The 24,675-nt window shown below is 38.6% G+C and overlaps 2 protein-coding genes across 5 annotated transcripts; both read left to right on the top strand.

The window, feature by feature from the left end:
* Positions 1 to 9,053: 9,053 nt before the first annotated feature.
* On the top strand, positions 9,054 to 14,547 carry LOC122861643 (migration and invasion inhibitory protein). Of its 2 annotated transcripts, none has more exons than XM_044166380.1 (9): positions 9,054 to 9,442; positions 10,457 to 10,572; positions 11,172 to 11,277; positions 11,371 to 11,482; positions 11,587 to 11,666; positions 11,763 to 11,889; positions 12,659 to 12,749; positions 12,925 to 13,044; positions 13,435 to 14,547. In XM_044166380.1, exons 1-9 carry the CDS (start codon positions 9,202 to 9,204, stop codon positions 13,567 to 13,569), a joined length of 1,128 nt encoding a protein of 375 aa, XP_044022315.1. In that variant the 5' UTR covers positions 9,054 to 9,201; the 3' UTR covers positions 13,570 to 14,547. The 2 variants fall into 2 exon arrangements, with proteins under 2 accessions (XP_044022315.1, XP_044022310.1); XM_044166375.1 differs by having other exon boundaries at positions 9,055 to 9,442; positions 12,653 to 12,749.
* A 2,487-nt stretch (positions 14,548 to 17,034) lies between these two features.
* On the top strand, positions 17,035 to 24,197 carry tnfrsf1b (tumor necrosis factor receptor superfamily, member 1B). 3 transcript variants are annotated; one of them, XM_044166320.1, is made up of 9 exons: positions 17,035 to 17,168; positions 19,414 to 19,519; positions 21,596 to 21,721; positions 21,833 to 21,991; positions 22,438 to 22,531; positions 22,614 to 22,891; positions 22,996 to 23,085; positions 23,282 to 23,340; positions 23,438 to 24,197. In XM_044166320.1, exons 1-9 carry the CDS (start codon positions 17,115 to 17,117, stop codon positions 23,954 to 23,956), a joined length of 1,485 nt encoding a protein of 494 aa, XP_044022255.1. In that variant the 5' UTR covers positions 17,035 to 17,114; the 3' UTR covers positions 23,957 to 24,197. The 3 variants fall into 3 exon arrangements, with proteins under 3 accessions (XP_044022255.1, XP_044022262.1, XP_044022247.1); XM_044166327.1 differs by lacking the exon at positions 17,035 to 17,168 and adding an exon at positions 17,385 to 17,619; XM_044166312.1 differs by lacking the exon at positions 17,035 to 17,168 and adding an exon at positions 18,827 to 19,115.
* The last annotated feature ends 478 nt before the right edge of the window (positions 24,198 to 24,675 follow it).

Here is a 24,675-nt window from a genome sequence, read left to right on the forward strand (position 1 = left end):
CCATGAAAAGTAAAAAGTAAAATTGATGCTTCTGAATATCCTAAAAGAAAGCTGCTTTAGCTTAGTCCCTGTTTGCAGAAGAGCATCTGCTCTGACTAATGTATTTCTACTCATTTGAGCTTTTCAGAATCAGAATCAGAATCAGAAATATTTCATTGATCCCAGAGGGGAAACTCTTTTATTCAAAGTAAATGAACAACAGAGCTTTTAAAGGGTTGGTTGCTTTTGGTTTTCTTTTTTCCCCTCTTTCCTTTGAGAGCGATGCTGTGCTGGTAAGATTTTTCTCACATTTCCAGGAGTCACAACCTTTTGCTTCTTGTCAGCTGTGTTTGTGCGTTCTGCTCTGTGTTGCAGCACTGTCAGCTAATGTGTTGCTCGTTTCATTTTTGTCATGATCATTACCTAACTTCAAACAAGCTGTTTGCAAACATCAAATCTTTACTTTGCTGCAGCTTCCAGTCTGGATATTGCATGTTATATACGTGAGTAAAGACAATATCCTCGGCTTTGCAAGAGTAAGTCTAATTATGTTTAAGTAGGGAACCTCAAATTCGATTATTGAGAGATTTATTTGCTGTTAGGCAGTGTATGTTTGTTCTCACGCAGGCCATAAACAAATACTGGACTGTCTCGGTGATTAGTGGATCTGAAAAACAAGCTTGAAAGCTTTTTAATTAGGCTATTGTTGATGAATGCTACTGTATGTATTTGATGGAGAAGGTTGCTCAACTTTGCTAAAAGCCTGTGGCAGAAAATGTAATGTGTGCTTGGAAACTCTCAAAGTATAAAGAGGAGAAAGGGTTGTTTTTGTTGTAGGATGAAGTTTACATATTTTGGTAAACACCGCCTCGTAAAAAATGATATCAAATTACAGGTTGCGTAATATGGACCAAATATGGTAATGTTTTTTTCTTTGGTTCACACGGAAGACCTAGATATGAAAATGTTCTTATTTGTAGCCAGATTCATTAATCAGCATTTAACATATAGTTTTTCATTTCTACTGTTTTTGGTTTTGTCTGAATCATTGAGCTTGACAATAGTAGTAATCACTGCTTTACTCTCCCTGTTAATTATTCTCCATGTTAAATGCTGTCGGATTAGGCCAGCAGTCAGCATGTGCTTAAGCAGCCCAGAATATCTGAGTTTTTAATTGCAGTGCTTAAAGATGTGCCATTTTCGAGCAAGAAGCTTATTTATTGTGACTTTGTGATGAGGTGATACTATCTTACATTTGTCCCTTCTTACAAATACTAACAATGTCTTGGTTATGTAAGGATGGCAGCAGAAAGGCTGGATGAAACAGTGGCATTTATTCTTGTTTGACACAGGTGGCTGCTGAGGCAGTCCGTCTGTCTGACGTGACAGTGTTGGCTGTCCTTACACACTCTCTGTCAGCTCGGAGGCGTTCAGTTAGATTCATTGTCGTCCCTCAGCCTGAAACAAAGGCTGTGATTAACTGGTATGTTCCTCCTCTGTTGATTTACTGCATGTGTTAAATAGGCCTCAGAGAAGCACACAGGTCAAGCACAGCAGTGACATAAAAGCCCCGATATGAAGTCCTACTGCTGACTAACTCAGAGGAACCAAACCTGAAGCAAACCTCTTGGTCTCCATCCTCGTCTCATCAATCAACGTCTATTAGATCACCGTTTCCAGGTGTAATATGTTGAAATACGGGCGCCCGCAGTGTGATTGCTGGTGTCACTGTGGACATTTTCACTGGCATCCTCACCCTTAGTCAGGCAAAACCCGAACATGGCTGAGAATAATTCTCTGTAAAAGAAGTAAAAAACAGGCCTTTTAAAAAGAAAGAGTAATCTGCTTATGCAGGGGCCTGCTATACAGAAAATGTTGAGTGTGTATTAGTGTCTTTTTCTCTGTGCATGTTTGTTATGCGCATATGTGTTGTGCTTATTACCTTCAATTAACTTGGTGCTGTTGCAACAATATAAAAAGCACAATGTAGATGGAACATACCCTGATTTCAGCTTTTTAAAAAGCCTTTTCCCAGTCTGGTATCCATTTGTGAATATTATCTGTAGCATGCCAGAGACACTAACAAGAACAAATTGTTTTGTCCTTTAATTATTTTGTCAAACAGATGTAAAACTACACATAAATAATAAGAAAATAATAACAAAAGCGGGAGCAGTGGAAGCAGCATAACATATTTTTCTATAAAAAACGTTTTTGAAATAAAAAGTCAGATAAACAGTGTATGAACCCCAAATCAGTCTCATCAGTCTATGGGGCATCTTCAGGCTGAATTACTTTAGTACAAATTTGAGGTATTTGTACTTTATAGGCAATATTGTACTTTTTACTGCACTACATTAACAGCTATAGTTACTTTAGGAATGAAGATTTTACATAAAAACATATGATGAGCTCATAAAATTTGAAGCATTGTTATAGATTAAATTACCCAACAGTGTGCACAGCAGTTCAAATTCGCTCCACCTCGACCAACTACAACAGTAAAATGCTACTTACAAATTAATGCATCAGTAATAATAATCAAATTATATATTATGGAATAATATAAATGTCGTAGGTAACATTTTTCTGTATTGAGTACTTTTAGTTTTGAAGTAAGTACATTTTGCTAATGTTATGAACTTTTACTTCAGTAACATTTCTAATGCCGTACATTTACTTGTAATGGAGTATTGCTACTTTTACTTAAGTGATGTATCTGAATACTTCTTCCACTGCTGATAAAAATGTTAGAGTTTTGGTTGTCTGTTTTTCAAGATCATGACAGAGCTGCTTGGGGTGACAAATGCTGCTTGGATTGCTCTTAATCCTAACAACAATATCCTATTAAATCATCAACTCCACATGAATCAGTCTCTTTGGTCACTGAAAGGCGAAGTGACAACAAACCTTCCTCCACCTGTCCCTCAGGTTGTAGCAGCTAGGACAGCGATGTGGCAGGTCTAATCCTCCTTATCTTAATGGCATCCACCACTATCGCTAGAGTGGTGGGGACAATCGACCCTTTCCCTTTCTTTATCAGCAAAAACCACTTCCCTCACCAATCCTGTTGGTCACCCCCTTCTGTCAGACACCTCCACCCACTGTCAGGCTCCTCGGCTGGTCTTTCGCTCTCTGATATTACCTCATCTCGTTGTGCTTTGTCACAGTCTCACCTAACTAGTAATTATTTGGAAATGCCTGGTTCCAGGAAAAAAGCTTGTTGCTGCTGTTGAAAAGGACAAATGGACCATGTTTTCAACAGAACCACAAGCTCACACACTCACACACACACACACTGCACGCAGGGTGGATGGGTGGATGTGTACCTTGGCTCCGGGTTGTTTTTCTTTCCCTTCTTATATTCCCACTGTGACGATGGCCACTCTGCAACAAGGGAGTCAAGAGAGACTTTTCAGATCAGATAAAACAGCAGAGATAGCTGCAAGCAGCGGACCGTGTCGTAATACCAAGTTTTCTTTTCAAAGCCCTCACATAGTGCGGTTTGTAGACCAAACTCGGTGTTCCCTGGACAATTGCTCAACTTGAGATAAGTGTAGAATTTAATGTTTAACAGGCATACTTTTCAAAGTGATGTCAAACTTTATTTTCATACCATACAGTATGTACAATGAAACTCAGTGTGCTTTACTTAAAACAATTATTTACTCAGATGGATCTTGACTGTTTGTTTCTGGCAGCTGATTAACTTTTAGCTCAGCCTAAATACAATTTCACTCTTATAATTCCCAGTGTGTTTCTCTCTCTTTGCCCTCCACTGGGAACTGGAGCTAGCTAAGGTGAAAGTGCATAATTTTCATTGTCTAATAGAAAAGGACACAACATATAACATTGTGCCATGGCTAATAATCCTGACTATGGACAATAATTACCGATGCTTTAGGTATGATTTGATACAAACCCACAATTTATACTGATCTTACTGTACTATTAAGGAGCTGTGCTATCAGCAGCAGTTTATAATAATGTATCCTGTTCTGTGCAGCATATATGACGGCTTATTCAAGTAATGATAAATTACTCCAATATCAGACATTTAGCTAAATTCTCTGACTGGGATATATATCGTAGAAAAGGTTTCAGTTGTAGTCATCTGGACACTGTTTTTAGAATCAAGACGTTTCGGCTCCCATCCGGAAGTCATTCTCAATAGCAGTCAGTCTCAATTCTATTGGTGAAAGGTCATGTACATTCATGCACCAATCAGAATTTAGCAATATTTAAATGACAATCTGACGACAGTTGTGGAGTCACTTGCTTATGTTGTCAGGTCACAGTCAAATCTGATCAAACAACAACCGCACAGTCCTGATGAAGCAGATTAGAGTTTGAAAGTCATTAAGTGATAAATTCCTAATAAAAAAAATACACATGAATGTTTTTTCGGTGTATATAGATGATTATGGTTTGTTCTAATAATATATAACTTCTTCTAAATGGCTGACATTCGACTAATTGATATTCTGTGAATCACTTTTAGAGGATGCAAAGATAAATTGTGATTAAATAAAGTATTGAGATTAAGACTATCAGTTGGAACATTGTTCTGTCAGACTGCATAAAGTTTTGAAAAGTCAGCCCTAAGTTTAACTAGATTACAGACTAGCCATGTGTTTTTTCTATTAATGAGAACCTAATGAGAATACAGTTTGTCCCCTAAATATACAATATTTGTCTCTCAAAGCACTAAACTCTGTTTTTAAAGGTGCTATGTAAATAAAGTTATTATAATAAGGGGTCCTCACTGCACAGGACAGGACTTTGAACAAGATACAAAGACACATGACATGTTCCTCCTCAATATATCAACACGAATATAAAATATTCATTAATGTGCTGCTGCTGGCTAACGTTTCTCTGGGTTATGTGATTCGTTTTCCAATAATTTTGCCAATTTTCTCCTAAACACACCTTTGATTTCCTCAAAATAATGACAACTAAATAATTTTTCTTTTGATATTTTGTTGTTTCGCAGAAATATGAGCAATTCCGCTTTTTCTTTTGTTTTTGTTGTTGACGTTTCCGTTATCTGTGCCTAATGAACGATGAAGCGTTCTGGCGGCAGGCAGTAATTGCTTGGAGCCCAGCAGTGGGGGTGTAATTAGAGAGACAGGGAGGAGTATATGACTTCATGACTGGCACTGTTTAATGATAATGGGGTGCAACTCCACACTACTGTGGTCAACTAATCATACTGGACTGGTCTGGACAGCTCTCAATGCAAACGAGCCGTGACTAGAATACTGAACAGCAGCTCGTCCACGCAGTTCCACACCATTCGCTCCACAGGGGATCAGGCATATGATTATGGCTGTGACCCTGCACCACCTGCATCACTGTCATTAGTACCACCATGGATGGACAGGTTTAATGTAAATAAACTAATGTCATCAAGCCACTCAGCAGAGGATGAATACGTACTACTGTCAGCACTTACAAGCACAGGTTGTCCTTTAAGAGCGATATAGTGAGGAGAAAATCAACATCCATCAACTATCAGGCAACATATATTTAAAATAGGAAATCAGCAAGAAATGATGACTTTTACCTCAATCTACTATTATATCGGCATACATGCATCTGATCAAATAGGTTCAACTTACAGCGGCAACATGTAGGTTACAGAATGTGCAGATTTGGTAATATGCATTACAAACACTCCAACCTATCAAAAAGTTCAGATGGAGACATCACACACAAAACTGTAATCAAAAAAGGAAACAAACTGCAATGCGGATGGGCATTTGTTGTCTGTTCTTATTATCAGATCATCTTTACAGAAAGAGGTAGCATACTGTATGTGACGAAAAGCGGCATGAAATATGAACACATTTATATAAACATATGGAAATACAAGTGGATTAGAAACAGTACAAGCAAATTCTTCCACGCCATTCAGCTAACAATGCATAACCTGATGATGGGTGGTGTAGTCCTAGGTGAAAATGGTTAGCCAGGGCCCCTGAGTTAGGACCCCTGCAGCAGCGAGCGTTTGGTGATGTAGAAATATTTGGTGTTTAAACACGCTGTTTTCAAAATCTACACAGATGAAAACTTTCCCCAAAAGTAGTAACTGTGTTTTTTTCTGATGAAACAATGGAAAAGTTGGAATACAATTTAGGTAGGTGTGTAAACAAAGAGAAATGTAGCCTACTGCTGTAAGTATGGATGTTTGAGCCAACTGGCACTGCAGACTGATGGTGTCAAAATCTATATTTTCAGTTACAGATTTTCAGTTTCTGTTCATTTTCAACCTTACTTACTTTTTACAGTTCCACTAACTGATATTTTTAGCAGTGGATCAAATGATTATGTGTAATATTGAAGGAGTCGCTCATAGTGATGAACCCACAGAGACTCACCTGACTCTGCTGTTCCCCTCGGCATGTGAAGCGTGTTATCCTCTTTTAGCTCATTGTTTTTGGTTTTACAGCCCACAACTTTACAATTTTGGTTCAGTTCGCAATTCTCATCAACCTCGTTTCCAGGCACAGCAGGTAACTGCTTACAGAAAAAAAAAGCCCCAATAAACCCACTGTGCTCTACCTGCGCAGCACCTAACAACAGACAGAAAAAGTTAAAAACTAATGTTAGCTGGTGAGTATAGTGGAGCATTTAGTGATTTAAAGAGTCAGATATTTTCTCTCAGAAGTTGGTGGAAACAAAAACAGAGCTAAAAGGAGTGAATACTGGACTTACATACATCAGGTCGCCTGAAACACAACTCTAAATAACTGATTATGTCCCACCGTGTCTGCTGGATGTGTAAATTACCAACAGTTTGCTAACACGTCCACAGATTCAACTTTAAGGTAAAACTGCAGTTTCACAATGTTGTGTACTGCAGGTTATTGCGCTGCGCCCAAGTGGCCAAAAGAAAATCAATTAATCCAGGTTTTAAAGCAGTTGTGACCAAAAACACCAAACTTATTCTGTTGGATGAAAATATCAGACGTGACACATAAACATACACTCAGTGGCCACTTTATTAGGTACACCTGTAAAATTTTATTCCATCCAATACATCAGCTCTACCACATATTCTACCTTTACGAAGCTTATGATGGCCAGTTTTTGTTAAAACTTTCAGAGAAGTCAACTATATGTTTATTTCTGTGGTCGTTGTACTGAACTGCATTATACTGGCATGTATTTCTTCTTCCCTCATGTTAGTAAATAGGGTGGGCAAAATATTAGAAACACCTCTTAATATAAAGCAGGCCAGTTCAACACCAAAGCAAACTACAACCTCAGTAATAAACTGAGACCTTTGAAAAGGTAGGATTAATGGCTGAGCTGTTGTAATATACTGAATTTGATTGGCAAGGTGTGCCTAATAAAGTGGCCACTGAATGTAAAATTCAAAAGGCTGCACTGATAAAAGTTATAATGGAAATGTAATGCCACTGTCTAGGATCTGCTGTCATTTACAGGCTCGTGCAGAAAGGGGATTGGTGAACTTCTCATCTGACATTTCAAGATGTTCAAGTTTGAGTTCTTTCTTGCGTGTCCTTCGTCCTCCCTCCTGACAAGGAGGATGTCAGACCCTGAAGTGGATTTTAGCAGCTTACGTTTGTCTCCTGACAGGGTGAACAAGAGGAAAGTATAGTCTGTCTCTACATGCTGTAAATCTCTGAGGAAGTATGATTTCAGATACTTGTTCTTATAAGCCGCTCACAATTGTAACCTAAATTGATCATGAAATTAATTAACTTGAATTGTGAATATATGGCGTTGAGGTCATTATTTTGTCCTGGCACCTCTTGCAGCTGTCCTCGTAAGAGTTTCCTCTTTAAACTGCCTGGCCTGAAGTGTATTCCTTCTTTCTACCAAATATGGTTTTCTTGGGAGTATTTTGTCCCTGTTCTCTGCCCCTGGGGATGTAGTGGTACTGTTTAGGCTTAACTAGGCTTTGAAGGCTTGTCTTCAACAGACTATGTTGTTCTTTGTTTTGTTTCCTTGAGTTTTTGTGTGAATTACAGTGTTTAAACATTTTGCTTCAGTTATTAGGAAGATTTAGTTGGGTTCAGTTTTTGTTCAAATCTTTGAAAGATGCTGTTTTTAACAGTAGTTCTCCTTATTAACTAATGGTGGAAAGCAAGTCAGAGTAAGTAATAACTAACATTTAATCAAGTGCTATACTTAAGTCCACTACATTTCAGAGGAAAATATTGTAGCCTACTTTTTACTCCACTGTATTTCTTTAACAGCTGTAGTTTACTCTGCAAATTCAGATTTTACTACAACGTGTATGATCATCTGATATCAGAAATACTTTATTGAAACTCTTTAAATATTTAATATGATGTGTGGTTATAAATTAAACTACACAACAGTATATAGATTCATTAAATTTGCTCCACCCTAACCAGCTGCAACATTTGAATGCTTGACTTGTATATAGACATTTTAATTTTCTTGTTGGTCATTGCTGCTTTTATTTATATATACACACACCTATTTTTTCACACACAACAGTCCTGTCTATATTTTTTTTCCCTTTATTTGTTCAGCTTTGTTGTCTTTACTCTTAGCTGTTATGTCTATTTCTGTGTAAGTACATTGAGAACAATGAAAAAAACGGAGTCAAATTCCTCGTATGTGTACACATACTTGGCTAATAAAGATGATTCGGATTCGGATTACACATAAACACATCGGTAATAATAAAACGATAGTATAACATGATAATATAACCGTATAAAACGGGAAACTGTACAGAATGGGTACTTTTTTTCGCAGCTGATAATATTACACGAATTAAATACACATTTGTAAGATCATTGAAGGATAAGGCTGGCAATACTCTATACTTTTGGCATAGCCAACAAATCGCATTACAAGACCAAAACTAACATCGGTTTAGTCCGAGTCTCTGTCTGTGGCACCAATAATCTGCATTATACCTACTGACCATCATCAACTGTGTCGTGTCACTAATTAAGTAAATAGCGCCCTCTGTTGTTCAACATCATGTCCTGTGGTTTAAATTAAAATGCGTGCCTGTCACTTTAAGAAAAACCTCGGGCGGTTGCAAGGCATGATGGGTAGAAGGTTCAGAGCCAATCAAGTCATTGTTGTCCACGCGTTGTTATGGAGTTGGTGGGGTCTGGTTTAAATCACAAAATGATCTGAAACGTTCGCTGTTTAATTCATCCTCGGTTACATAAACGTGATTTCAACGTGGTATAAATTTAAATAATGTCCTCGACGGACCGGCTGGACGTTTTACGAGGGCGTAACAAAGATTTATTGAACCAGTTGAAGCAGCAGAGAGAGAAACTGGAGCGGCTGACCGGCTGCAGTCACAGCCGCAAGAGGGAGAGAGAGGACGAGGACGAGGCTGAGGAGAGGAGAGACCCTGCAGAGGTCCTGACCCTGACCGATGGAGACCGCGGGGCTGCCAGGGCTGCCCTCGCTAAACCTACCGTGAGATTTGCGGGTAATTAAACTGTTTGTTTACAGGAGGCCAATGAGAAGTCTGCAGCTATTAGCTAGCTAAGTTTCAGTACGTGCCAATCATCCAATAGGTCCTCATATGTATTATATTTAAATCTCTGCACTAAAGTCAGTAGGTAAAACATAGTTAGTCGTGCTTGAGCTTGACCCAGACACCACATCACAGTAAACACAGAGCTTGAATATATTTTTTCAAAGTTTCATACCCAAGTTTAACTCCTTAAAGGGACAGTTCACCCCCAAATCAGAAATACATATCTTTCCTCTTGCCTGTAGTGCTATTTATCCATCTAGATTGTTTTGGTGTGAATTGCAGAGTTTTGGAGATATCGGCCGTAGAAATGTCTGCCTTTTTTGAATATAATGGCACTATATGGCACTCGGCTTGTGGTTCTCAAAGCGCCAAAAAATACATTTGAAAAACTCAACAGCAATGTATCTTTGCAGAAATCATGACCCGGTTACTTTGTTGTGAGCAGTTTCGTATAGGAACTATCGGTAGAAAGAAAATCGTTTCTACACGAAACTGCTCACAACAAATCTGTGGATTTTCTTGAGTAACAAGTAGCTAAATGTAATTCATTGTAAAGTACTTTGTAAACGTTAACTAATTAACTCAAGGTCCACTTACTAGCTTTTTCAAGCTAGTAAGTTGTTCACCATATATCAGCACATATGCTTAGCTGTAATGGAGATAGCTCAGATGTCTAAGTATGAAACCTAACTCGCATATTAAAATGTGGATTGGTTGAAAGCTCTGGAAAAAAGCTAGCAAGTAAGTAACCTTGAGGGTTGTTTTTTTGTCAAACTAGACATAATTACTGATGTAATTTTTTGATGTGAAATGATATTTTTGTGCTCTGACATTTTACTTTTCTTGTTGCACATTTAGTTTTTGTTGACTTTACATTTCACTGCAAGCCTGTCGTGTGCATGTGACAAATAAGAAATCCTGTAATCATTGATGGAGAAATCTCTTCCTCCGTGTCTCCATCAGATACATGTGAGGGACAAACTATTTCAACATCATCTTTGACCTCCAAACACACAGGAGGGACTGCTGAACATACAGCCAGCACCAAGTCCTGTCTAGCAAATCACAGCAAAGAAGAGGTAAGAAAAAAGAGCAGAGGACAGTCTACTCAAGTTTGTCTCTGTTGTTTAAAATTAGCTGTACAATGTCGAGTAGAACATCAGCACTACCCTGACCAAGTTCCCTAAATCTCAGTTGTCTCATAAAGTAAGCAGCATTGTCCAAACTGGTTGGCTTAAAGGAATAATTCATCCCAAACTGAAAAGGTACTCACCCCCATGTCGCTGGAAACTCTCAGGACCTGGCTGTGAGATGGTTTCCATAGCTCGATCTCTGCCGTCTTTTTACACCTTGAAAGAAATATAAAATCAGCTGTCTCAGAACAACTTTACGGACATAATTAAATTTCATTGAAGCCAAACAATTACACTGTGTGTCCAAAAGACCAGAGCAGTGTCGGTGAGGACACTGCTCTGGTCTTTTGGACACACTCACACACCCTACAACAGAGTTTGGGAGGTGACGCAGATTGAACGAAAGGGCTAACACTCATGCTGTGTGTGGGTTTCTATGAACTTAAATTTTACAGTAGGATGAATTATTTCTTTTACCAGCAGATTTGCTGAAAATGACCACTATTAGACTACTAATACTCTGCACTACTTGTTTGTTTTTGCAGAGGGCGGTGCGGCGTCGAGTCACATTTCAGTCTGATGAATGCGAAGAGATATCTGCCTCAGACAGGCTTCATTTGCAGCCTTTACTGGGGTATGACTGGATAGCAGGTATGCCTTTTTGGACTTTCCGTCTGCCTATTTTCTTCTTATACACACAATCATCTAATGGAGCCCTAACAGATGATGTCCGTTCCCTCTAAGGAGTCCTGGACGCTGAGGACTCCTTAATAGAGCGCTCTGACGAGTTCTTCAATGACCTGCGCATGTTTCGGTCACTCAATAAAGACGAGTGTGTCCACAGCCCACAGCCAGAGTGAGTGCTGCACACTTGATTGCGACTAATTATGTGTCTTGTGCCGAGTTTACCTGTGTTGATGATGGCTTCATTAAATTACACTTAATTGGCTCTCCTCATAGATTTTCTGAGGAGAACCATTCAGTCCTGCCGCTGCTAACAGACAAGGACGGTCAGGAGGCTAACATGGATACTCATCAGTGTAAGAGGGGTCATTTATTTGAAAAGGCTACTCTAATTTTTCTTTTTCATGATAGCTGAAGTAATTCTCATCTCTACTTGCCCACCTTTTGTTCAGGTACATTCTCTTACAGGATTAACAGCAGACTGTTCCCCGTTCCACTTCACTCTCAGGAGTGCTGCCCGGTGTGCAAAAAGCACAAATCCTCCCACTCTCACACTACTGCTGAACCAGCTCTCATCAGGTAATGATGATGTGCACTCTGACTGCCTTTTACGACCACTTAAAAGTTAATTGGCACCAGCCAGCAGACATTTTTAATTTGATATACTTTGTCCCTGCTTGATGAATCAAGAAGGTGATGGATCCCTTGGGTGCAGCAGAGACCTTTTTATACTGTGTTATTTTATTACAGTCTGAAACGAGTCCTGTTCCTGGCTTTACTTCAATGCCTGTGAATATCACTGTCAAATAATAGTACCAACAGAAGTTGTGTGTTCCTTTTAAACACATTAAAGCAGAATAAAGGGGCCATGTACCAAAGCAGTGGGTTCAGGCATCGTCAGGTATTCCCAGGAGTCACCACTAAAATGAGAAACACTTTAACAGTTGTAATAATAGTTTAGTAATAGTAATAGTCTCATTTTGTTCAAATGTATTTACTGTAGATTTTCCCTTTTTGAGAAAGACTAATGCATTATCAGCCCTTGTATAAGACTTCTTAACAAATCATATGAGTGGTCGATGAGACAAAATTGTGTGTCTGTGGCCTAAAATTTGTCTGTTTGGTGGTCCACGTCATGAAAAATGTTTGAGAATTCCTGCTGAAAGAGGTTTGTTAGGGCTTTAAAACCAATGAAAAGCCTGTCACTAAATTTTCTTTTGTTTTTAAGAGATAGCTCTTAAAATCCATAATCAGTTTTTGTCAAGTTAGATTGAAATCACATTTTACCACTGTAGCAGCATGTATATTGTCTCATGAATTTTGTTTTTGTGTCATTTGTAAGGGTCAGCATTCCTCGCTCCACCCTCTTGCCACCTTACAAGTACAAAGCTCATCGGCGATGCAGTTTTGACCCTTCTGATAGTTTGGGGTTACCGTCGGTGAGTAAGCGTTTGAATTAGGGAGCTAAGTGCATGACAATTTATGACTACTCAGCTTCCCTTTATGATCTTTACATATTGTGTTAACGCCTCTATGTTTAAATGAACATAATAAGTTTTATCAATGTGCCACAGTCTTTTTTTCATCTTCACGGATCTCTCTGGTCTTGTCCAGCACTGTCTCTCAGGCTGGTCGAACACAGGTCAGAGCACGCTGCCGCCACCCAGCAGCCTCGATCTGCGGAGCAGTCTGAATACGAAGAGCTCCACTGGGTCACAGAACAAGGAACTGGAGGTGAGACACTGCAGGCTCCCTACTGTATCTAAAACTAAAATATTATAGACCTTTTTCACAGCAGGTATTTTGACTTGTCATGGCAGGAAAAGCACAGGTGGAACTAATAACATTATCGATGGTTCAATTCCATTAAGTGTCTGAGTAAGCAATGACAGTGAACCAGCATGCACAATAGCGTGGCCCTGGAACTGGTTTATCTAAATGGAATGCAGTTATTAATGTTATTTATTACACCTGTAAATGAAAAAGGTCTATAGTAATCTAAAAACAATGATTGTTTGTCTTAAATGTGACTGGATATTGGAAAACAATGACAAAGAAAGATGTTGAATCTTGTGAGGACATACATGGCACAAATCTGAAATGGTGGTTTTTAATATTTTTCAGGGTCTCTCTGCGCCCAAAAAGTCCAGTAACCAGATCTCTGACCAGATATCGGATGTGTCTCGCTTGACTCGTCACAACTTCCAACACTTCTCTCCCAAAAGAAAACTAGGAAGTATATCTTACCCTTTGCACTGACAAACCATCAAAGAGTATTTTTAAGTGATTATAGCAGTTCCCATTTGATGCTTCCAAGAATTATTTCCTTTTTTTATGCTCATGTTTTAAGTATCTGTATTGTATTTTTTGTAAATGTTTTATTTCAGTAGTGCTTTTCTCTAATATCTCTACTAAATGTGAATGCTAAAAGTTGATTTTCCAATATAAAACTAACAATGATCTAATTAGAGAATGCCAAGAGTGCATCAACATTTGTAAGTGATGTTAAATAGATTTATTTGAAACATGAGATAATTTCTTTTCAACAATGTAATGAGTCAGAGAGTGAAATGCTACATGGTAAGCTGTTTATTTATTTATACATAATGTGATTAAAAACATGCTAGTTTAATGAAATGGGAATAATTTACATGACCGAGCAGCATATTTGTTCTCATCTGAATTAAAGTTGAGACACATTTAGACTCCACATGTGACAGCCTCGTGAACGTGAAACGAGAGATCCTGACATTACGCCACATTGGAAAGGAAAGACCTTTAACTCATGCTGATTGCTTTAGAAACACATAGCTTAGGTTAAATTGGGCTTGTTTTGTAAATTTCACAACATTAAGAAAATCATTTTGAGTCATCTCTGTTGCTCAGACACTGGCTCATGTTTCCCTTTCTAGCTGTTTGCTTTGGCATGCATGTTCAGGCATACTTCTGTAATTAACTTCCTTTGGCACTTCCTTACTGTGGGCCTGAAAACACTGTAGACGCAAAGGCTGAGGCTGATGTACTTTACAGAGGTTGCAATTCACAGGAAACCACAACCACCTTACTTAATGTCAACTACAGTAGCGATCCCACCCATGACACTTTAGTTTTTCCAGTTCGTGTCTTGCAGGCTAATGTATTTGAAGAAGTTGGACTGTATACACAAAATGTATCAGGGTGCATACAGTGAAAGTAACAAAAATGACCCACTTAAAATAAAGGAAATGTCAAGTTCAACAGGAATATATCTATGATTTCTTTTAAATTCCTGATGTCTTGTAGTGTGTTGAAGCTGCAATACTTGTTGTTCAAAGCAAAGTATAATGTTCAAAGCAAAGCGCCAGGCGTGTGCTCTTATCTGGCAGGCAGACTGTTGATTTTTATCGTAGAAGGGGGACTCCGTGACACTATGCTTTTGAAGCTCATTATATCATCATCATCATATCTTCAACTCCTCAAATGGGTGTTTTCATCCTCTGCTCATTTTCATTGGACAGCTATTATGATGCAAAGTTGCAGTGATGCAAGTTGACTTGAAACCACAACATCCTACTGAGAGATCGTTCTCAATAAACTGTAATCCAACACTCAGCAGTGATCAGATGCAGAAGCCAGACAACAATGATATTTTTCAGAAAGATAGCTTGATTGTTATTAATCCAAGGGAGATAAACCAGATAACACAGGTGATTTACGTCACTGGTAAATACTAAGAGTCTGCAGATAATGGCAGTGTCTTTTCCATGTTTTAGCCTAATTGCTTCAAATCATGAATACTACCAATCACTTTTCAAAGCATGCTGTACTGTTTTAGATGAAAATTGTATGTATTTCTCTCCCTTCAAGCAGCCATTGGTTTCCATTTCACACAGTAGGGAAAAAAACAGGATTTGAAACTTGCTTGAGACATCACTGCGGACATCATGTCTGCTCTTACTGTTTTTAGTTGTACATTGTGATTGCATGGTAATACTGATATAAGCACAGATGGATTTTAAAAAAAATCTGCACTGCATTACCACAGCAATAAAAATTTAAGAATGCAACTTCAGCAAAAGTAAAGCCAGACAGTATGTTCATACCTGCCTGAAGCAAGTTTCAAGTTCATTTAAAAATCTTAACCATTATGCTGTACTTTTGGAAATTACTCAGCAGTAAGGTACAATATACAAGATCAGTGCACCCAAACATGAAAAAAACAAAACATCTGTGGTCATTTAAAACAGGTTTTAACTTCTACTGGTCATGTTTTATGTTGTAGCAACAAACCCAGTAAAACACTGAACGTGTAAAATTAAAAATTGCCTCAGAATTACATGATAAAAATAATTCACTATAACAGACAAAACATAACAAAATCACAATGGACAACAGTGCTGCTACTGCTGTGCCAGAGAAATGTTGAGGACGTGGGGGGAAACTTTATTGTGAAATGTCAACATCTCACACGGGAAACAAAACGAAGCATAGGGGCATTAATCAGGCATCAGCATGTACTGCGGCTGAATTATGAGAAGATGTGTTTGACTACAGTAAAGTAGTCAGTAGTGGGGTAGAGTACAATAAAGTAAATATTTGTTTGACTTTATTCCCATGTCACCACAGGGAGGCCAAAGTGTAAAGATGGAGAGGAGGATGTGTAGCTTCAGTGCCTTGCTCAGTGATGCCAAATACTAGCAGTGAGTCACAGAGAGCTTAACCTTTGCCTCCGGTTTGAAATGTGGTTTCTGTAATCATGAATGTGGAACAACACCTTTATTATGTAAATATCAGCTACAATATCCTGCCACAGAATAGAAACCCAGCAGCACGGATCAGTTCTTCTTAAGAACACTTCTTGATATCTGCGAAAACTAAAACAAATGCTTTTACAGTTGATGCTGCGCACCAAGCTGGGCTTGTCTGTGTATAAACACAAAGAGAAAATCTAATTGAGTCCACTTTGTGTTTTTTGTAGTGGCTTCATATTTTTTCTCAAAAAGTCAGTGCTGCATATTTCCCACTAATTCATACCAATGACATGCACCACACACGGAGCAGCACAGAAAAAAAATAATTTTCACATTTCATTTTTCTGCAGCCTTCATACTATTCAAGTTCATTTATGAATGACATAATGAGATAATAACTTAATATTTTGAATTCCAGTCATGGGACCAGGTTATCAGCCTTAGATTAAAAGGATTTCTGTACACTGTAGACTTTGCAACGATACTGACTCAACAAAAGTTGGACTTTCCAGATTGAAACCCCTTGACTACACACAGGTCATCTCCATTTAACTAATTAATTATGTGACTACTTAAATCAAGTGGCTGCACCAGTGATGATTTAGATGTGTCCTGTTAAAGGGGGTAAATGCTTATACAAACAGGTTATTCATTTAGACCTCTTTGTAGAGATCTGTATTCTGTTTATCAGTGTCAAAAAGTCCCATTTCATCTACTATGATTCAATGTTGTAAAACAGGAAAACTTTCAAGTGAGTGTGAATACAGGCACTGTATCTTGCCTCTAATCAGCTGCAGGTCAAACAAAGATGAATTGATTGTATTTTCATGCTGTGCATATACAATAGATATCAATAATCAATGAATGATATCGGGAGGAAATCAACAATCTTGCATAGTGGTGCACAGAGAACAACCTACTGCTCAACGTCAGCAAAACCAAGGAGCTGATTTTCGAAAAACAGGAGTCAAAGACACACACTGCTGTCTTCATCACTGGAGCTGAGGTGGAGCAGGTGAATAGTTTTAGGTTCCTGGGAATCAGCAAAACCTGACATGGTCCTCTCACATCTCAATGCTAGTAAAGAAAGCTCAGAAACGGCTGTATTTCTTAAGGAAACTTAAGGAGGTAAAATTACCGTGCCAAGGTCTTATTAACTTTAACTGAGGAGCAACAGAAAGCATCCTGACTGGAAACATCACATACTGATGCCACAGTGGGTTCTGCAACTAAATCTCGTTTTACACCCCTGTGTTGTAGAATGATAAATAAATCTACCTTCTACTACTACTTTTACTGATTTAACCTCATCTAAACTCTACCCTCATTCTGGTTATTCACATCAGCTCAGTGAATGTAGGTTAGAGCATATCTGCTCGTCTCGTTTCCTTCCTTAAAACATTCGACTCAGTTCAAGGAAATTGCTCCTGTTTACACAGACCGCTGGCCCGCCTTTATAACATGATCAGTACAGTGCACACGCTGGTAGCTGTATCCTCTACAGTCTATAATTTGCTTTAAAGAGGCAATGAAGGACATACTTTTACTGCTGGTTCTACTGAATGCCCTAACTACCAAGGTAGGCTTTGTGACCGTCTGTAAGTCTGTCATGCATGTTTGCGGTGTTTGACAGGGATTGGATATCAGCAAGTGTCGGGATTCATCCGAGGACTAACATACTTCTTAAACACTACGTGAATTGTTAGTTTAAGTTTAATTTACTTGGATTAAAAGATGGTGTATGCGATTCTGGAGAAATCCAATACCATGACAAATGCCATGATATAGAGCGATACACAGCAAGTAATAAAACTAATGTTAGTTAGGTTGTGTGGTTGGACGAGACGTTTCCCAGAGCTCACAACTCTCCTGCCACTATAGCGGACATCACAACAGCAGCATATCTTGGCAAACGAGAAAGTAAGCTGAATGTCCGTGGGGAAAGTCATTTAACGTTACCTGACACACAAATCATGGCTGGAATAGTGTTTGTTTGTTTCCCATTTCCAGCTGTGTACAAACATCGGATTAGTGGACCATGAGGAAATACTCGCTGACAAAACGACGTGTATTGGATTAGGATCGCATACCCACCTGTAATTCAAGGGAGTGTGAAGTTAAACAGGCAGAATACTTTCAAAATCAACAAAATGTGTAAAGTTATTTTTTGTGTCATAACTCTGAAACTCTCTCAAATTTTTTTTAATTTTTTTTATTTAAAATCTTTTAAACATGTTTGTACTGCGGCTAACTTTGTCACCTGTCGTGGAGCCAACTCATTTCTCATTTCTTTTAAAACATTTCCTTTCTGTATCAGTATCAGTTTAGTCCTGAGCTTGACAATGTTACATTACAATAAAGTCTACTGTAGAGATTTAATGCATAGTTGTGGTGTGGTGAACCCGTATGAATATTTGGTTTCAGTTGCTTGGCATTTGATGCTGTTTCAGACTAAATGTCATTGTTAAGACACCCGGTTATAAAATGATACAGTAACCCCATTCATAGTCTCCCAGTATCACTGTGCAGTTCTGTTAAAGAGGATGCGTTAGTTTAGGCACGCGGCCAAGAGGAAAAGGAAAAAACAATGTTCTCTTCGATTAACTCGGTAAATTATAACTTCACAGAGGTTTATCTCTATCGTCACATCTCGTGCGAACAGTGGTCACACCACAAAAGAAGTCTCGGTTCAGCTTCTGAACCGAGGGCTTCTGGGTTGCTGCCTCTGTTTCCTGTAAAACGAGAAATACACTGCTGCTGTCAGCATATTCTAACTCTTGCTTGTCATTGGAGGGCAGAGGAAGAGTGTGTCAGCAACTGTACACTGTGTCATGACTTTTCAGCACACCAATACTGTGGTTCTAGCAGCTGTATTTCTAATATTTTGGTATGTGTGTGCGAGAGAGGTAGTATGTGAGTTACTGCATGGATGCATGTGTACAGTGCCCAAAGCCTGAAGATTTTGGAGCCCCCCCACATACCTAGAGGAAATGCACCTCCTACAAATACAGAACAATGGCTGCTTGTTTGGCCATGTCTGCAGTTCAGGCCAGCAGCATTACCATAAGGGAAAAGGTGGGCGCCAATGACTAAATTGTTGATTTTAAAATTAGTACCTTTGCTGGTTGACTAAGGTTTAGGCTTATGATTTACAGAGCAGGTGCATTTCAAGGAAAAATGTCTGGCTGATACATAGGTGGACTGCATTCTCCACATACAGTAATTTCAAAACTACTGAAGTCGCCTTGAAGCTCAAGGCCCCCCTGTAGTCTAAATGCAGAGGATTATGAGAAAAGACTTCTATGTTCTTCACTATCCTCATCTGAACAGCCGAAGATGAGTTGCTTTTAAGTTTCGTCTCTCTTTCCCATAGGTCTGCTGTCAGCCCTATAAACCAGACTCAAAGGGTGCCTGTCTCAACTCAACAACAGAGTACCTGTCAGATGGTTCTAACCTGTGCTGCAAGAAATGCCACCCTGGTAAGTGATGTCCTGTAAACACAGCAATGAGCAAGATGAAAGTTATTTACAGTTACAGATTGTGAAATATGTTGGTAAAAGGCGTGGAGGTGTGAAAGAAGATAAACACCACCTACTGCAGCTAAAGACATTGTTTCATCCTGACAGGCAAGGATGCACATTTATTGTGAACACTATTCAGTTGAGGAAAATTATATGTTTAAAGTAGAGCTAGACCAATAAATCAGATGGGACAATATATCAGCTGATATTGTTTTTCATACAGTATCGGTATTTGTGTATAAGCAGATAAGTAATGAGAAATGGCAAAAGAGATTTGAGGCAGTTTAGAAACAGTGGCACTTATAAATACTTTGCCCACCAAAAAGCACCATTGGTGAAAGAAGTACTCAGATCTTTTACTTAAGTAAAAGTACAAAAGTGTTAGCATCACAATATACTTAAAATACAAAAAGTAAAAGTGCTCATTATGCAGAATGGCCCATTTCAGAATAATGTATATGATATCACTGGATTATAAGTAATTAGTGATGCATTTATATGTAAACATCACTAATGTTGCAGCTGGTAGGGGGTAATTCCAACTACTTTGCAGGTTAGCTTAATCTATAACAATATGTCATAAAGTAACTTGTAATTTAAAATTTTGACTTTTTTTTGTGACAACATTGACAGATTAACCACTCAAAATTCTTGGCTTTTTAAACAACAGGCCCTAGATTTCAGGCAGAGGAAGACAAAAGCTGCATTACTCTCCAGCGACCGCTGATTTTGTTGTCAGAAATGACAACTGTCGTTAGCATTTTTTATCATCTGTGGTTAACTAGCTAATTAAGCTAATATTATCTCCATGAGTTGGTTGAAAACGCTGTCTCCGACTGACTACTTGTTGTTTCCTGCTGACTTATCCTGTAAAAGGGTTCTTAAATATGCACTTAATGGCTGCATACATGATACAGTGCTAGAAGACTGAGGCTAATGCTGCATGTCTCAGACAAAAAGTCAGTTGATGAGCCACGTGGAAGTGAGTTCTTGTATTGCAGCATAAAAGAAATGTAAAATCAGACTTATCATTTTGTTCTAACATAACCCTGTTTGGCCGCTTAGGTTACATACTTGTTTGTATTTTACTATAAATGTTACAAGAGAAAAAAGGCTTTTAGGATGAGGACTAACCAATGTGTTTGGCAAATGTAAGACTATCTTGGGTAATGTTGCTGGAGTGTACTGTATCACAGTGTGGAAATTCTACACAGTGAATATGCTAATTGTGAACTGGGCTTTTTTGCTTTTCTCTCCTTTTTTTTTTTCTTTATTGACTTCCACTTCTATTAAGCAATAGAGATGAAAGGTACAACTGTAGCTTATGGGGCACAACAAGTGTTTTGGCTTTGAGTGTGTCCAGCAGCGTAACATGCTTGAAAGCTGCAGCTCATGAAGAGCAGGAATGCAGACATATTGTCGAATGTATCCACGTTAACAACATGTTCTCAGTGTGAATTTTCCTTGGAAGCTTTTTCATCAGATCTGTCTTCCACACACCACCCCAATCTTCTTGTAAAGATTTGGGCTATAAAAACTGCTGATGTGCTCAAGCAATAATATGATCTCATGTGCCTGATAACCTCATCTCTCCCACTCAGTGTGGAGTTAATTGGTTTGCATCCCACTTCTCTACTATGCAGTGAATGTCTTTTAGCTATTAAATGTTTGTACTAAATTGCATAGCCACAATCTCTTACAGCACTCAAGCACCCGAGTGAAAAAATGAACACTTCTAATTGCATTATTAAAAATTATTCACTGACATTTCATGAATAACAACCTCCTCAGACATAAAATGACTTACATGTAAGCCGGTATTCTGTGTCATACAAACAAGTATGTATCACCATTTCATTTTGGACTGCGATGAACTGTTTTAGGCATGAAAATGTGATGACCAAGAAAACAGCATGGTACTATAATGAAAAATGTATCATAGTGGAAATTTTTCAGTTAGAATGTCCATGTGCTGATATAAAATGCATTTAAAGTGACTAACATGTGGATTAATTCAAGTTTATATTATAACAGGGGAGCGACAGAAAGAAGAATGTTTGAAAACTACTGAGACTGTGTGTGAACAATGTCCACCAGGCCAGTACATGGAGAGCATGAACTACTCTCCAAACTGCTTCACCTGTGCCAAATGCAAATCAAGTCAGTAGCTGCACCGTAAATCTCTGTAAAAAAATGCAATTTTTATTTATTTATTTATTGTTTTGTTTTATTTTTAACACAAGCAAAACACTTTTTTCTTCATACAACCAGGCAAAGGTCTGCAGTATAGCCAGAACTGCTCCCATACCACAAGGTCCAGGTGTGTGTGCAAGCCTGGGATGTACTGCATCATGGAATTTGATGACCCATACTGTGCAGAATGTAGCAAGTACAAGCTATGCAAAGCTGGTTATGGAGTGACTCTGCCAGGTACAGCACCTGCTACTTTTCAGTCATCACTGTTTGTGTGTTTACTATACATGTAATTCTTATACATACATATTTTATTTTAAAATTTAGGGATACACCCTTTGTGATATGAGCCATCTTGTTTCCGTAAGGTTCCCTTGTAATTATTGCAAATTGCATGTGTCAAGAACAGAATTACAGTTTGAAGAGTATGGACTCCAGTATAAAGGTCAACTCACAGGAAGCGTTTCCCATTGAATATCAATGTACCAATGTTTTCATACATATTGGAATAACTATGTAATAAAAGTAATTCTATATCAATCGCATATACTGTCAAACTTAATTATTAGTCTATTCCAAAGTATAACATATTACATACTGTATTTATCATAGAGTTAAAATGAAATGTGATGTCTGACAGTTAAATGTTAGGAACTGGCAACATGTTTGGGTGTTGTTTTCAGGCACGGCAAACTCAGATGTGAAGTGTGAACGGTGCCCCGATGGGACATTCTCTAATACAGTCTCCTACATGGACCCCTGTCTGCCTCATACAAAGTGAGTGAAGGATAGTCACATCTGTATACAGCTGTTTGGAGTTCAGATCTTTGACCTCTCTTCTCTTCGTTTTCTCCCCCAGCTGTCATGGGAGGGTTGTTGCTAGGAAAGGCAACGCTACCTCAGACACCGTGTGTGGACCTGCAGAGTTTCGGTCCAGAAAACCGCCTCAAACCTCAACAAAAGAGCCTCACAATGAGACAATGATGAGCACAGTCTTAGCAACCTCAGACTCTAAGGCTCCACGTGGACCGACAGGCCCCACACCGTCTATCAGCCATCTGCCATCTGTTTCAGAGGCAGTATTCAACCATTCAACAAGAAGCCCTCCATCAAGCCTAGTATCTGACAGTAAACTGGGTACGGTAACTGATTTAGTGTTTCTAAGCAGTCATTATGAGAAGACTGATGTCTAATCATTTCTTTCTGCCTCTGTGTTGTGTCTGTGTTTACCTCTCTGTTAGCTGCAGCCATTGCCAGTGTCAGTGGATTAATAATTCTCCTTTGCATCGCCATCATTCTGCTGTACCTTTGTAAACCAAGGTGGAAGAAAGGTAAATGTATCCTTCATTAATCATGTTCTTGTTTAGTGGAAAAGCTATGATTGCATCTACATTATATTTATTTTCAACTTGAAATACAGAATGATAATGATGTTAACAAGTGATGGTCATTATCAGGAACTGTTTAACTCACATTTTCACTACCTTACTCACTGTTACTGCATGTTCACTCTGCTTTTTTGCCCAGATCCTGCAGGATTTCATCCTAAAGTAGATGCAAATGGAAATGTTGACAGTGGTGATAAAGTGAGTCTTCCTTGGCTTTTTTTCTTGAATACCTCTGAATATAGCTGTGGCCATAAATAATACTGAGAATGAACCTTTTCATGTCTTTCTGCTGCAGATCAATCAGGGTTATTTGGGTGAAACCAAGTTGACTTCATTCACAGTTACGCCAGCAGAGCATCAATGTCTGCTGGAGAAAGGGGAAGCCTGCAGTGACCAGAGTCAGTATAGTAACAATACTGAAACTTTAACCAGAACAGACGGCTTCAACAGCCACGACTCCATCGGCCCTTTGCAATCCACCATAGCTCTTGACAATACACACTCTGCTCTATCGGAGCCCATGACTTTACGTTCCAACACAGAGCCTGTCACTCCCCAGTCCAGCGTCCCCACACAGTCCTCTCAGCCCACCAGCCCACAGATCATCAGCCCTGTGAACACCAGCCCCCACGTCAACGTCAACATCACTTTCCACATAGGAAACGGGACACAGTCTGTCCTGCCCACAGACATGATGCAGGTAGACTCTAACCTCCGCTTTGGTGAGGAAGAGGAGTCCTTTAGCATCCCACAGCAAGAAGCCGGCAAACAATCACTGATGTCAGTGCAGGAGAGTGCAAGTTACAGTGTATGAAGAGTCACCTGCATGACAACACTGACAAATCCATTTGTTTTTGCTTCGTGTCGTACAACACTGAAAACAATCTGACTGGTTACAAGATGCACTTGTAGTTAAAGGCATATTTTTACGAGGACAACAAGAAAAGACTTAAATCTTTATTCTCTTTCCATATCAAAGTCATCAACTGCCACTTTGTGTGTTTATATGTATATACAATATGCTGTAAATAAATGTGAATATTCTCTTTCCTTCAGTGATGTAGTACAAGTAGTGGTACATTAAAAAGGGATATAAATTATGAGGGTAGTTTTATTTAATCATAATATGCAAAGTAACTAAAGCTTTATGAAATTGTAGTGTAGTAAAATTGTAGAGTAAGTGCATTTGAAATGCAGTGGAGTCATAGTATAAAGTAGCATATGAAATGGAAATACTCAATTATACAAGTAACCTATGTCAATATTGTACTGTAAATGTACAACACCGATGGTAGTTTAGTTATATACAAAACATGTAGCATATGTGACACTAAACTGGTAGACCTCATGTTAAAGACAATATACACAAAAACGGTAGGTCTACATTTGTTTGTGATTCAGTACTGCACTTTCTCAGAAGAGGCAGATTAAACCAAGATTACAAATTTTACAACACATACTAACCAGTGATTCTCCTATAATTCTTATATGGGAGTTTAATGGGTGTGTATATACACTATAAAAGGTGTGGAT

Source organism: Siniperca chuatsi, linkage group LG2 (genome assembly GCF_020085105.1).
Source record: "Siniperca chuatsi isolate FFG_IHB_CAS linkage group LG2, ASM2008510v1, whole genome shotgun sequence".
Lineage (NCBI taxonomy): Eukaryota > Metazoa > Chordata > Actinopteri > Centrarchiformes > Sinipercidae > Siniperca > Siniperca chuatsi.